This window comes from Dermacentor albipictus, unplaced genomic scaffold, assembly GCF_038994185.2.
Source record: "Dermacentor albipictus isolate Rhodes 1998 colony unplaced genomic scaffold, USDA_Dalb.pri_finalv2 scaffold_11, whole genome shotgun sequence".
NCBI lineage: Eukaryota > Metazoa > Arthropoda > Arachnida > Ixodida > Ixodidae > Dermacentor > Dermacentor albipictus.
Genome location: NW_027225565.1, coordinates 6,749,975 through 6,765,959, shown reverse-complemented (window position 1 = coordinate 6,765,959; position 15,985 = coordinate 6,749,975). Strand labels below are relative to the sequence as shown.

At 43.8% G+C, this 15,985-nt stretch overlaps 1 protein-coding gene across 7 annotated transcripts in view; it reads right to left on the bottom strand.

Moving 5' to 3' along the window:
- The window catches only part of LOC139051281 (uncharacterized), a 211,713-nt gene that overhangs the window by 16,512 nt on the left and 179,216 nt on the right, over positions 1 to 15,985 (bottom strand). For all 7 annotated transcript variants that reach the window (XM_070528283.1, XM_070528286.1, XM_070528284.1 and 4 more), the window contains 3 exons: positions 10,230 to 10,357; positions 2,885 to 3,073; positions 1,655 to 1,733 (listed from right to left, as the gene is read on the bottom strand). In XM_070528283.1, coding sequence (XP_070384384.1) covers positions 1,655 to 1,733; positions 2,885 to 3,073; positions 10,230 to 10,357 — 396 coding nt within the window. The remainder of the gene's footprint in view (positions 1 to 1,654; positions 1,734 to 2,884; positions 3,074 to 10,229; positions 10,358 to 15,985) is intronic.

The window sequence follows — 15,985 nt, the reverse complement described above, 5'->3', positions numbered from 1 at the left end:
CGCACAGGAATTCGCAGAGAAACCACTCCCTGGCGTAGAGGGGGTGAATGTAGTACAAAGGAGAGTAGGATTTGCACTAGTGCATAATCCCGTCGCACACACCTGATGGACAGGTCTTTTCATGTTGACGAGCATGACGATTAGGCATGTCGAGTCTCGGGTGCTTGGCATCCGTTCCATTCATCGCCGCACACAGTGAACCATAACAAGAGCTAATTCATTTTGTTGATCACGAAAATGAGAGCAAGAAAAAGCAAAGCGTGCAATTATCACCATACAAAAATTATTCAGTGTCAAGCACATAACAATATACAGTACTCACTATATCACTTTAAGCTAAAAAAAAAAATTATGCAGATCCAATGCAACTGTTGGAATCTGTGTGAAGCGAAGCTTCAATAAAGCATGTAATTAAATGCTACGCTACTAACAGCGATGCTATGCGAAGTCCGCTATGCAAAGGGAGTAGGTGCATGCTCGAAGAAGGCGATTGGGGAGGTGTGCATGTGCTAGAAAGGGCGGGGGGAAGGGGAGCAGATTAGTGCACATCTCTTCTACTCCAGCTGTGCGGACTGTATCTTGAAACCGATTTGTGGTGGCTACCGAGACTAGACACGCCAAGGGCTGATGATTTCGTGTGCGCTGTGTTCTCATTGTTTAGTTGGCATTATAGCAAGTGGCAGCACGAAGGGCAATTCCTCTCTGCTGCTGCCGGTCTTCCCCACACCAGTGTTCTGACAGTGAGCGTCTGTCGTCATAGAGTGAGATGTGTTCATGTTTGCCTATGCGCGTGACACCGTGCTTGTTAATTCAGTTAGTAAGTGTTCTTTTTAAGTATATAAGGTTGATAAAACTACTATCCTTACTTTGTATAGCTGTCTAATATTTTGCTATCGCAATCAATGTTTCACCTTTTGGGCGAGACTGCAGCGTTTTGAGAGTCTGTTATAAAAATAGTCCCTAATTATAGTTGCAAGGGCCCGCAAAATTTAATTCCTATATATTAAAGTTCTTTGAAAAGTACAATAATTTGTGGTTTTGCATTCTAAAGCTATATATGAGTAAGGACAGATGACACAGTGGAGGGTTTACTCAAAGTTCCGTACACAATTATTTTTGCATACTGTCTCTATCAGAATACAGCCACCATGCCCAGGAATTACACGCCGTGGTGGCTTAGTGGCTATGTGCATTGTGCTAGTAAGCACAAGGTCACAGGATCAAACACTGGCCATGGTGACCACATTTCGATGGAAGAGAAATAGAAGAATGCTGGTTTATCGTGCATTGGATGCACGTTAAAGAATCCTAGTTGGTCAAAAATAATCCAGAACCCCTGCCCCCCTGCGGCGTGCCTCATTATCAGATCGTGGTTTTCGCACAAGAAACCCAAAAATTTAATTTTTTCATGCCCCGGATCAAATCTACAATCTCGCTCACGCTCAGTAACATAAAACCTAGCCACTGAGTCACTACTGTAAGCTTGTAAGACGCTTGCAAAAGAACTGTGGTGTAACACTGCCCCATGACGATGCGACAGCTATAAGTCTGTAATACACGCAATGAAATCAAGCCTTTTTGTGACGTTAATATTCAGACATTAAAACTGCAGACTGACCGGCTAAACAAGGCACTGCGGCACTGTACAGCTCACCGTCATCGGCCAACAGCTGTGCATGAGGTAGCAGCACCTCCAGGCAGTCTAGGGCAGCAGTTCGCAACTGGGTGTCTCGCTGAAATGTTTCAAAACTTCATGCACATACCAAAAAACACTAATCTTTACTGATTATAGCAAATTTGACACTAAAGAGGTTTACAGGCTCATTATATGCACCATTAACAAAACTGCCTGCACTGAAGCGTAAAGTCAGTCTTTCTAAACTATAAGGTGGGAACTCAACAATCTGGTGAGTAGTTGACGAAGACGACTCTGTTTAAAATGTAACTGTTTATTTGCAAGATCTCTTTTTAAGGCTGCATCTTACCGAGACATGCAAACTGCTTTTATAAGCTCAAATTTCAACGCTGGTCTAATGAATTGTGTTTGTTTTGCCAATAATTTTTTAACTTCCTGACTCCTTTCATTGGTCAGGAGATGCTATTGCATAGCAGTTCTGCAGCCACTCACAATGTATCAATAAAGTCAGAAAAGAATATTTTGTAAGTATAATATTATGAGTCTCATGCTTTAGCCAATGAACATAGATAAAAGCACATGACTCAGGCAATTTCCAATATTATAGATATCAGAATAAAATTACAACTACTTCGCAAGACCATACAGCAGCTTCATTAACATTACGAACCTTAGTTCATACCTTTAGCTCATAGGAAAGCCTGATTTGTGGCAGTGTCATCACAGAAAATTTGAGAATCTTCATTTGTATGTTTCAGAGTTGGTTTTACACCTGCGGCTGTTGAAACGTGGTTAAGTAATGTCTGGAAAGATCTCAAAGTAATGCAGGTAAAGTGATAAAAAAATATTTTCAATTATTACAACACTTACAGTATACTTACAAGAGAGAGAGAGACCCAAGGATTTAGTTAGGGCTTTCATAAAAAGCAATCACGTTTAATGGAATCTCATTATCTGCATAGAAATGTCAGCCATATTAGGCTATAGTAAATATAAACACATAAGTGCCTAAAAAATTAAAAAGACACAATTTTAAATAAGAAAGGCAGTCTGCTTAGTTGTTGCTTTGTCTTTTTATCACTACAAAAGAGGGCAAACAAACAGCCTCTTGCTATACTTTAAAACAAAAGTCAAAGTGTTAAAAAAATTGTAACTGTAATTAAATAAATTGTAACTTAACCACAGCAGAACCTTAAGCACTTTTTTGACAAAACAACCATGCTGATTAGGGCCATGGAAGTTACGTACCTTGGCAATGTGTGTGGCCAGAATGTAGGCAATACTGCTGCAGTCACAGTAGCGCAATGACATCTGCACCACTGAGGTGCCATGCAGCAACGCTGGTAACAACGTCAAAGCAGGCAGCACACGACCAGGATCAACATGGCCAAGTTCACGCAGGAAGTTTCTCATGGCAATGCGCACCGTGTCTTTGCTCTGCACAGGCAAACAAGAACCATGCCAATCTTTCAAAATATGTGTATTCATTCACAGGGTGAAATGACCACGAGTTGTAATGAAGCAACATAACAATTATTACATACTGCACAGTGAAAAAGTCTCCAGCTGAATATTTAACAAACGTCAGTGACAGATCTCAATTACTCAAAATCAAAGAAACTCAGATGGTAGAAACATGAATACTGTGCACATACACAGTGTAAAGGTCCACTGTCTCTTTTATGACCATATCACAGATTGGACCCTTCACCAGGCACACTACTTAACATCATGCGCAAAGCGTAATTAAGTTAGCCCTTTCAGTTCCAATGGCTCCATTTAAATCGCATCATTTTGTTAATTGGGTACAGGAATGTATTGATTATCTTTTCCAACACTTAGAATTAGCTTTTTCCAGTCGTGCACTCGTAATTTGTTTGAGAGCGTTGCTATCATAGCAGCTGAAAAAACTATATTTATATTAGGAGTAGATCTTCTGACCATCCTACTCCTAATATACTAATAATAAGGGCGAAATTTAGCCACTGCCCACACCAGAGCGAGGCACTCACGTTCGGGGACAGAAAAATTGTGCTCTGAAGGGGACAAGAGGCCACTGGCGCAGGCAATGCTGCGGTCGACTCCATTTTGCTGTTGGGTGAGGATAGCACCTATGCCATGGCCACTGGCGTCAGTGAGAACTTGAGTTGGTGAAGATGAATCAAAGTGACCTACTATTGGAGGCATTGTCAACAAGTGGATGAGAGTGTAGAAGGCGTCGGCTTGTTTACAGCCCCAAAAGAACAGTGTCCTTCTTAAGGTCTGTCAGTGGCTGGACGATATCTGCAAAACTTTTAACAAACTGACAAAAATAGGAGCATAAGCCCCTGAAGCTGCGCACATATTTTGCTGAGCAGGGTACAGGAAAGTTCCTGACTGCGTGAATCATACCAGGATCAGGACATATATCGGCAGTAATGATAAGGTGGCCAAGAACTAGGGTGGTTGCTTGAGCTAGTTGGTAATTCATGATCAAAAATAACGTACAGCACAAAAGACAAGGACTATGAAGACGACATACACAGCGCTGTCTTTTTTTTTTTTCCCTTTGACTTCGCGGTGTCCAAAATGGCACTTAGAAGAGTCAAGTTGAAGGCCAGCGCCCCTAAAGACTTACAGAATAGTGCCCAAGCGACTAAGGTGGCTGTCAAACGTAGGGAAAAATACGATGACATCGTCCAGGTAACCTAAGCAGGTGGACCACATAAAGCCCAGAAGAAGAGAGTTCATCATTCTTTCGAAAGTTTCTGGGGCGTTACATAGTCCGAAAGGCATAACCTTAAAATGGTAAAGGCCATCCAGTATAATGAAATCAGTCTTCTCACGGTCGAGTTCATCAACCGAAATCTGCCAATAACCGGAACAGAAGTCAATTGAAGAGAAGTATCTCGATCTGCGAAGGCAGTAGAGAGCATCATCAATCCATGGGAGAGGGCAGACATCCTTTTTTGTGATCTGGCTCAATTGACAGTAGCCAACACAAAATCACCAGCTGCCATCATTCTTTTTGATCAAGACAACCGGTGATGCCCAAGGACTCGAAGAGGGCCAATTACATTTTTGTTTAGCGTCTTCTCTACTTCAGCTTGGATAACGTGGCATTGTGCATGTGACACGTGATAAGGTTGTCGGCGGATAGTACTAGCATCACCAGTGTCAATATTAAGGGTCACAACGGAAGTCCGTCCCACCGACAAGACAATACGATAAGACACCAGGACGCGACAGTGATCTGCAGCCTGTTCGAGAAGCAGATTATGAGTGATCATCTTCGAAAATATACTGGGATTGGACGTTGCAGAACTAATCGGACAGCAGGTGTATGCAGACGAGCATGGCACATCTAATATAGAGATAGTGGTATTGTCGATGGGAGAAATGTTGCCGAGCGACATGCCTTTCGTGATAACTTGTGTACTTAAAGCAAAATTCAAAACAGGAAGAAATATGCGGTTGTCGGCGATAGTCACAATGGTATAAGGAACGGCAACTGTGTGTAGCAGGAGAACATTGACTTAGGAGTCAGCACATAGTCATCGTCAGGAACAGATGAGAAGCACGTCAAACGCATATACATGGCGGCTTGAGGCGGCAACTGTATGAAGTCTACAGAACATAAACGAGGCTCAGCTGATTTTGAAAGGCAGCGTGAGCAGGAGGAGGCCAGCAGCGCGTTCAATCAGTGCACAATGGTGCGATAAAAATTCGAGGCTAAAGATCAAGTCATGGGAACACCGTTCCAGAACAGTAAATAAAATGGAAGTGCTGAAACTAGCAACAGTTATTCGGGCAGTGCACATGCCAAGGATAATGGGCGTTGCTTCATCGGCGACCCTGATAACAGAAGATGCGGCAGCTATAAAGACTTTCTTCAAGCAGCAACGAAGATTATTGCTCATCACCAAGATATGGGTTCCAGTAAAAACAAGCGCTGAGACATATACACCGTCAACTTCTACATCGGCTATATTGCGTCTGGTCAACAGGGTGAGAGCCTTTGGCGAAGACATCGACAATGCAGCGTGACCTCGGGGAACTGCATCTTTTTGTTTTCTCAAGCGATGTGCCCAGGTCGGAATAACGGCAACAGGCAATGGACTGGGGTGACCTGGACGACGAGCAACGCCTTTGCGATGAATGGGACTGGTGACTGCTCGTTGACAGTGAACAACGGCGCCATGTGGTCGTACCATTGGCAGCATGCAGGTACAGCTCGGCTTGCGGCTGGATATGGCGAAAAATGCTGTCTGGACGAGGGCTGTTTGAGAATGGCATCGAGGACCAGCGGTTGTGACAGTATCAGGCGACGCGACCAACGCAGTGACAACTCAAGCAAATTGGTGGGTCATCCGGTGTTCACCACTCTGCCATGTTTCGAGAACCTCGAGGTATCCATTGATATTGAGTATGCATGTGCGAAAGACGTTCGGTTGGCCAGGAACTGACCACGGTGCAAACTTACTGAAAGCCGACATTGGTGAGTTCTTGGTGCACAACAGCCTGAACAAGGAGAACCATATAGAGCGCATGTATCGTTGACAGGTGGGTATAGAGCCGCGGGACACATCAGCTCATGGTGCACAATCTTCGACAGCTGCTCTGAAGGCTGCTGCTGCCGTGAAGGAGAGTCTTGTCAGTCTTCACAAGATGATGTTGCAGCCGTACTGGGAAGCCGTGCAAATTACTGGATTTCCAACTGCTTGAAATGCTTGCACTCCATGATAATGTCATTACCAAAGCACAGTTCTTACAAATTAGTAAATTGAAGGCGTCCTCAGTGATACCTTTTAAGACATGGCTGGCTTTGTCGGACTTCGGCATTTCAGCGTTGGCCTTGCGGCAGAGTGCCAGAATGTCTTGTATACAGATGACGCAGCCTTCGATGGACGTCTGAAGTCGTGATATGCCAGCTCCTTCTTGGCAACGACCTTCCGACGCAGTGGTTTTCCGAAGAGATATCGCAGCTTCTGCTTGCAAGTCTCCCAGCAACAGAGTTCTTCTTCGTGGTTTTGAAACCACCCTCGCGCAGTTCCCTCCAAGTAAAAAATTATGTTCGTCAGTATTACTGAGGGATCCCATTTGTTGTGGCTGCTCACCCACTCATACATCTCCATCTAGTCGTCGACGTTGGCGCCATCAGTGCCGCAGAAGGTTTCTGGATCCCACGGATGCGTAAGTACGACAGTCGATGCAGTCAACGCAGGCCTTGTCGAACTAGGCACCATCTCTTGCGACATCGGTGCACAAACCGAAGCGGCAGCCAATGCGATGCTCCGTTCTGAATCGTTACCTGGCACCCACCAAATATTACGAAGAGAAAGCCCAATGCACAAATGTATGTACAACTATTTACATGGGGAAAAGTTCGTGGTAATCACACAGGCTGGTACAAAGGTCACAGCTCCAGCGGACAGTCTACTGCTTTCTCTTTGTCTCTCTCTTGAGCGCGTGGTCCTGTCCAAATGCACCATAACAATATGGCTGGCAAAACACTGACGACATGGGTGCTCATAAATATCAATGGGTGCTGCAATTGTGCCACACCATATTTGTGATCCAGCTCAATGGGAAGCCTGCTGCCTCATCATCTACCAGTGACAGGAACTGGTGCTCTTACCTTCACAATCAAGAGTTAATGATACACTGTTAATAAATTTGCCAACGTTACATACTTTTATACTAAGGTGCTGCAGGCTCCATTGAAGAAAAGTCAAAGTGGTAGGATGACTGCATTTTCAGCAAGTCCTCATAATTACAGAGCAATTAAATTTCAATTTAGTGTCCAGTCAGTCATGTGACACTTTCTTGGTAAAAACATTCCAAGCACTGACTCAAACCAAGTGCATAACTTATTTATTGTCTGGAATTACAACTAAAAATTACTCCTTCACTGCTGCTGACGAAACACAGCATGCCGAACTTCCCGTCAAACTTGGTAGTGCCTTGCGTAAAGTGGTCATGTGTATATTCATATAGCTATACTCTACAAACAAAGATTGATGCACTGAAAGATAAGCAGGGTAATATCATCAGCAATCTCAAAGGTATAGTAAAAGCAGCGGAAGAATTGTATACTGACCTGTACAGTACCCAGAAGAGCCACGATACCTCTATTTGAAGCAGTAATGAACAGGTTGCAGAGACTCCTCCTATAACTAGCGATGAGGTCAGAAGGGCCTTGCAAGACATGAAACGGGAAAAATTGGCAGGAGATGGAATAACAGTAGATTTAATCAAAGACGGAGGAGACATAATGCTTGGAAAACTGGCAGCTCTCTATACCATGAAGTGCCTATCGACTGCAAGGGTCCCAGAAAACTGGAAGAATGCAAACATTATACAATCCACAAAAAGGGAGACGTTAAAGAATTGAAAAACTACAGGCCCATTAGCTTACTCCCAGTATTATATAAAATATTCACCAAAATAATCTCGAATCGAATAAGGGCAATACTGGACTTTAGTCAACCAAGGGAGCAGGCTGGCTTCAGGAAGGGATGCTCTACAATGGATCACATCCATGCCATTAATCAGGTAATCAAGAAATCTGCATAGTACAATAAACCTCTCTACATGGCTTTCATAGATTACGAAAAGGCATCTGATTCAGTAGAGATACCAGCAGTCATAGAAGCATTACGTAATCAAGTAGTACAGACCACTTACATAAATACCTTGGAAAATATCTACAGAGATTCCACAGCCACCTGAATTCTACACAAGTAGGAAGATACCTATAAAGAAAGGGGTCAGACAAGGAGACGCAGTCTCTCTAATGCAATTCACTGCGTGCTCAGAAGTATTCAAGCTATTAAACTGGGAAGGCTTAGGAGTAAGGATCAACGGCGAATATCTCGGTAACCGTCAATTTGCTGATGACATTGTTCTACTCAGCAACACTGCAGACAAGCTGCAAAATACGATAGAGGACCTTAACAAAGAGAGCGTAAGAGCAGGGTTGAAGATTAATACGCAGAAGACAATGATAATGATGAATTAATCACAGGAAACCCTGATCATGAGAAGGAAATCCATAGAAGAATAAAAATGGGTTAGATCGCATACGGCAGACATTGCCAGCCCCTGACTGAAAGCTTACCATTATCATGGAAAGGAAGGTGTACAATCAGTGCAGTTTACCAGTGCTGACATATGGGGCAGAGACTTGGAGACTGACAAAGAAGCTTGAGAACAAGTTAAGGACCATGCAAACAGCGATGAACGAAGAATGCTAGGCATAGTGTTAAGAGACAGAAAGAGAGCGGTTTGGATCAGAGAGCAAACGGGTATAGCCGATATTCTAATTGACATTAAAAGAAAAAAATGGAGCTGGGCAGGCTATGTAATGCGCAGGTTAGACAACTGTTGGACCATTCGGATTACAGAATGAATACCAAGAGAAGGGAAATGCAGTCAAGGTCAGCAGAAGACAAGGTGGGGCGATGAAATTAGGAAATTCGTGGGTGCTTGTTGGAATTGGTTGGCGCAAAACAGGGCTAATTGGAGATCGCAGGGAGAGGCCTTCGTCCTGCAGTGGACATAAAATAGGCTAATGATGACGATGATACTCTACAGTCTGAAATGAAATGGAGCCACAGTAATGTAAGTATTCAATTTACCCAACGCTCAATGTATGTGGTCTTCTTCTTGCCACTACTTGAAAGAACTGGCAATGGGAAATGGCATACACAAAAGTTCATGCCATTCACTGAAGTAGTTAGGTTAACAGTTAACACTTTAATATGCCGCCAACTTGACTAGTGCCAAAAGACATGACTGTCGCTTTTTTTCACTGTTTCTTGCAGCGTACTAGTTTTCAGATTGAAAAACAAGTCATGATTAGTGCAAGGCTAGTGCAAACTATGTTCACGTATTATTTAGGCAATTTTTTTTCAATTTAGTGCTAGTCACATTCTAGTGACCAACGTTTCCTAGTGGAATGCCAGTATAGTTGCATGTTCACAACAGGAAAATCTGGCATCCACCTGAAAGTGGAAAATAACTTCTTGTCACCATATGCTACTTGCTGGGAGATTCCGACTCCTTTTAATAAATTTGCTGCCCGTTTGGGATTTGCCGCAGAATTTGTTTTGTGCACCACTGGCGTACGTGTTGCCACAGAAATATTAAGTGTGGTCACAAAATTCTGTTGGGAAAAAATCTTTCCTGGTGATCCAATTTGACCATGTAGGCACTGTCACTATGCTAGGGAGACAGTTAGATTGCAAATTAGCCCTTCACACGCCTTGGCGAGTCCTTCAGCTTGCTTATACAGAAAGCACTGACAAAACAAAAGAATTTCAATCTAACTGGTGCAGCTGAAGGCATCCTCAATAGTCAAGAGATTGCTCACGATTGGACATAGAAAGCAAAGATCCTTGCATAAAGGTAGCAAGACTGGTCATGCAAAGTCCAATGCAGCAGCTAAACGGCAAAGTAAGCAGGAAGTCCTGTTAAAGAAATAAATATACAGCAACACAATAAATAGACACTTGTGCTCCATCAGTGCTGGTGGTCTTCCAACATTCAATCTGACAGCACTTCTTGACACTTCTGAGGAAAAATGCTATCATAAGCAAATAGAGGCACTCACCACAAGTTTGGCAGGTTCCTGAATACAGGCCAGAGCAGCAAGAAGCGACCAAGCATGTGGAGTGCCTGCAGCCAGCTGCGACTCCAGCCATCCCAACCATTGGCCACTGAATAGCAGCAGAGAGGCGGCTGCGGGAGTGTTCAGTTTATTTTTACTTCTAGCTACCAAACAGACAACAAAGTAGTGGCCTGAAATAATGTGTGCTTAGAACAAGACTCAAATGCACTAAACTTGGCTTCAGGTCACCACTACGAAAGTAAACGGTGGCAGGGCTGGGTGGTACCAGCCCATCATCTGTATGGACCAGCTTTACCAAGAAAGCTCCGAGTGACTTATTCAAACCATTGATGGCCTTTAGTTCTCGGCCTTGATACCTTAAAACAATGTTACAGTTGGAACGGCAACAGTATACCTCCAGAGCGCCTACATAATTATAAGCGTGTAGTGACGATGAGCGGTAGCGCGAGCGGTGTAGCAGAAAAGAAGACGATGCATGAACCCCGCGCAGCTGCGCAGGACGACTAGAAAACACCGTTTTCTATGAAGTGCCTGGGTACTTTTCTCAAGATTTCTCCTTTTTATTTTTATGATACAACAACATGATACAATACAACAGGCGATACAAGACTTTTATGATACAATACAACAGACGCTTAAGAGACATGGTGCAAAAATAGACCAAGACAGGCATCTGGGTTTGGCACGAGCTCGTTTCCATCTTGGTCTCTGGCTGCGCTGCTCTTGTAAATACATTGTGATTAGTTCCTTCATTTGTGTCTCTCCACAGGTAACAATATATAGGCTTCGATATGGTCACAAATGGCGCTCCATCCTGGGATCCTCTTTTCTTTCCTAGTCCATGGCTGCAGAATAGAGGCAAAGCCCCTCCGTGGCATTTTCACCCTTCAAGCAGATGTTAATTATGTACAGCAATGGAGTGAACAGTGGCTAATGACACTTAAACATATTAAATGTAAAGCTGTCATTTGCTTTACGTCACAATCATCTTTCTTTTTTTTTATACAATTGTGGATGTTAACGTGGAACTAGTAAACTTGTTCAAATATCTCCCTGTTACCTTCTCTGGTGACTTGTCTAGGTGTCTACACATTAATAGCATCATGTCATCAGCTAACCAAATGCTTGTGTTCCTCAAACATCATTTACAGCATGCCCCACTACATGTAAAACTGCACATGCATACATTATCAGTAAGAACAAAACTAGAGTACGCATCTGCCATTAGGGATCCATACCAGACACACCTAGTAAATACACTCGAGTCAGCTAAGAATCATGCCACAAGATTAATCTACTCTTCATATTCGTATAATATTGGTGTCACATCACTAAGAGCATACTCTGACCTCCCCCTTCTTTCCCATCACCACCCAATTTCTATTCTGGCACTGCTCCAAAAGTTCTACTACTCATCACTTAATCACGTGCCTTACATTTCAGCCCCGTCATGTATATCTAGCTTAATATCCCAAGCCATGCCTCCCCTTTGAAAAAAAAAACCCACCCCCAGCTGTTTTTGGCATGATTTGCTATTTTTTCTAAAACACTGAAAAAACAGCCCACTTCTCGTAATCCCACTCGTACCCTGGCGGGGTGACGCTTTTGGCACCACCACCAATGGTGCCCACAGGCATATAAACAAACCTTCATAACCTTTGACTTCATTTTTTTCCCCAGCTTTTCTTTATTGTACATCAAAAGTTAGCCCACTCTCTCTGTTCAACTGGTTTTCTCTAGATTTTAGGTAGGCTATCTCTCGAGATATACAGTAATCACTTTGGTAATCCCTTTCAAGTTCCCTGTCCACGTGTCTATGCAGTGACATTTTCAGCATCACTTTTTCACACAGCATCCCGTGACCGGAATGGCCTTCCTGGGAACATTGCCACTAACAATTCCCAAAGATCATTTTTGACACTTTATGTAATCAGCTGCATTCTTAAACTTCTGCTTTATTGCTGCATATACATGTATAACCTGTTTGCTACTTATATTCAATTTACTAATTCGCTATACCTGTATCACCTTGTGTATGCTTTATTAATGTATCTGTATAACTTATGTACCCACCCCTTATGTAATATCCCTTTTATTAGGGGTCTTTAAGGTAATAAAGTGAAATGAAATACTGAATTCTCTAAGTGAACATGAATCGAAGAGCAGGTAGCACTCAACTCATACATAAAAAAATCTCTCAACCTAAGCCCAATATTCAATCTTCATCACTGAAACATTCACAACAACAAAAAATAATCTTTTCATAAAACAAATAAACTTCTTGATATGTTGCCAGAAGACAACAACAATGAAGTGCGCGTGCGAAGGCACTGGTGCTTTTGGCACAAGCGTGCCTCACGGAACGAACACCTAGCCAGTGCTGGCTTCTATGCCTTAACTACTGTCTGCTACTATGTTCCTGTTTCCTTGAGTTAATAAATCGCCGGCAGCCAACCATGGCTGCAGAGACGTAACAATTAGCAATCATGAAGACTCTGGACTCACCGGCTTACCACCAACGTCAAGAATTAACATGGCGATGTCTGACTTTGGCCAGTTAACTGAATTCAGTGGTAGCTCTGGCTCCTGGAGATCCTGGTATGGGAGGCTTCAATGCTTTTTTGAAGCTAATGACATTAGGGACGCTTCCAAGAAACGTGCTTATCTGCTAACGTTGTGCGGAGAACAGACTTACGACGTTGTGTGTGCTCTCGTGCAACCCAAGCAGCACAGCCAAGTGAATTACGAGGACAGCCAAGATGCTCACAGCTCATTTTGATCCACAACCTTCTGAAATCTTCAGCAGGGCATGCTTCCGACGACGTGACCAACTGCATAGCGCACAGTCAGTGATTACAAAACAGCGCTCAAGAAACTAGCAGCTGATTGTAATTTTGGAACCAGCACAAACACGGCTGCAAATCCGACAATGCTGCCTATTGACGTAATGTTGTGCGACCATTTCATCTGTGGTCTCCGGAATGAGCAGGTCCAGCAATGGTTGTTCGCAGAAAAGGACTTGACGTTCAAGAAAACATCTGACTTTGCACTCCAAGCTGAAAATGCCATCTAATATCAGAAAACGTGAAGGCGGAATTTAAGACATTTACGGAAGCCAGTACAAGCATCTGCAAGACAAAAAAGCAAGGTAGCTCCAGCACATATATCCAAAAGAAGAATCAACGCTGTTGGCATTGTGGTGCGCAACATAGTCCAGACACTTGCAAGTTTCATACAGTTTACTCCAACTACTGCAAGAAACACAGACACATTGAAAAAGCTTGCATAAAGAAGCGGAAAGACGCAAGAACTAAGAGGAATAACAATATCAAAAATCCGCGACAAGGAATTTCGACAACAACCTCAGCACCAGACGTGGCACTTTACGAACTCAACTCCTTAGGGGACTCGACCAGCACAGAGAAGATCATGATTCAGCTACACATACATGGCAACTCCTTGGATTTTGAGGTCGACTCAGGTGCGCCTTCACTCTAATTGGCGAGGCCACATTCAAAGCCATGTGGACACATGACCCACCATGGCTTCAGATAAACAACATCCTCCTATGCACATGGTCAGGTCAGCCCCTTCGAGTTCTCGGTTGTGCAGTAGTGGAAGTAATGCACAGGGACAAGACATTTACATTACCACTTGTCGTTATTAAGGGAGCAGGGTGAAACCGCCTCGGATGAAATTGGTTTCCTCATCTGGGTATACAGGTAACAGACATCAATGACGTATCAGATGACGAACTTGTTTCCAAGTTTGTGGACAAGTACCAGTCTGTGTTCAACAATGACATCACAGGACACATTGGCCCTGCGGTACAAATCGAACTTGTGGAAGGAGCAACGCCAAAGTTTCTAAAAGCCTGGCTGGTCCCCTTTGGGATGTGGTCGACTGTAGAGGCTGAACTGGTTTGACTGCAAGATCAAGGCATAATCGAGCCTGCGAAGCATTCGGATTGAGCAATACCTCTCGTACTCATTCGAAAGAAGAACGGCTCGTTACACATATGCAGCGATTACTGTTGTACAGTGAATCAGGTATCGAAGAAGGCAGATTACCCACTTCCCACAACAGATGAGGTCCTCCACCACTTGAGAGGCGGCAAGGTCTTCAGCAACCTGGATTTAGCACAGGCTTACCACCAATTTCACGACACCACAGACAGCAGAGATATTGACCCTCAACCTGCTGAAGGAGCTCTAAAAGATAAAACGGTTGCCTTTTGGAATCTCTGCAGCAACAGCCATTTTTCTATGCTTCATGGAAACTAAGCTGTTTGACATCACAGGCATTTGTGCATACTTAGATGACATGATCATCAGTGGAAAGGACGCTGCTGAACACACTGTTAAATTGGAAGAAATCTTCAAGAGGCTGCACAAGTGCAATCTGCGCCTTGGAAAAAACAAGTGCTGTTTTACAGTGAGACAAGTTTCTTTTCTGGGACACCCGAATTGAAGAAACAAGAGTTCACACCAGCTAAGAGAAAGTTCGAGCTCTCACTAAGCTCCAGCACCAGACTGCAAGCAAGCGCTGGTCATTTCTCAGAATGCAGGCTTTCTACAACAGATTCATGAAGAACAGGGTAACAACTGCCAGTTGTCTCTTCCAGCTCCCTCAGCAGGATGCCACGTCGAGATGGGGAACTCAGCATCAAGAAGCGTTTGACGAACTTATCAGATTGCTTCTCAGTCGGACCGCACTGGCACACTACAATGAATGGAAGGAACTTCTTGTCCCATGTGATGCTTCACCATACGGCATAGGAGCTGTTCTGCCTCAATGTGATGACCAGAATAGAGAAGCACTGATCGCATTTGCATCTAGGACTTCTGGACCGGCAGAACGAAACTATGCACAGTTGGACAGAGAAAGCCTTGCTGTAGTGTTCGGCGCTCATAAGTTCCACAAATATATTGCGCGATGAAAGGTAGCGTTCGTCACTGACCATAAACCACTTCTTGGCATACTGGGCCCGGATAAACTAACGGCTTAGGTCCTGTCACCACGAATGACCACATGGTGCATAAAGTTATCTGTGTATGACTACAACGTTGTCTACAGGCACGGCAAGAGCCATCAAAATCTAGACGCATTGAGCTGATTGCCGGTTTTATGAAGTTTACAGCCACAGAGATAGCATGATAGCAAGACAATATCATGCAAAGGCTATACAAGTCAGTGCAGGATGGTACAGTGGAGAAACTCACCGGAGGTGTCTTCATTCCTTACCGACAAAGAGCGACTGCACTGGCAGTTGATCGTGACTGCCTCACGTTTGGGTCACGGGTGATTATACCAAGCTCAGCGTGGCCTCATGTTCTGGAACTTCTACATGCTATTCACCGAGGGAAGGTAGCCATGAAGAAGTGCGCAAGAAGCTGCGTATGGTGGCCCAGAATTGACAAGGTTATCAAAGAAACAGTGCGACAGTGTCATGAATACCAGTCAACGTGGAAGAGTCCACCCAAAGTTTCTATTCCCACCTGGGACCGTGCACAGACACCGTGGAACACAGTGCACATTGATTTCACGGGGCCCCTGCAAGGGCACACCTACTCAGTTGTGGGCACGTACACAAGATGGGTGGAAGTCCATCACGTGACACAACATCCACAGTTGTCATCGATGTACTTCGAAGTCTCTTTGCTACTTTTGGCATTCCCCGAAAAGTCATCTCCGACAACAGAAGAGCTTTTATTTCTAGCAAGATAAAGTAGTTCTAT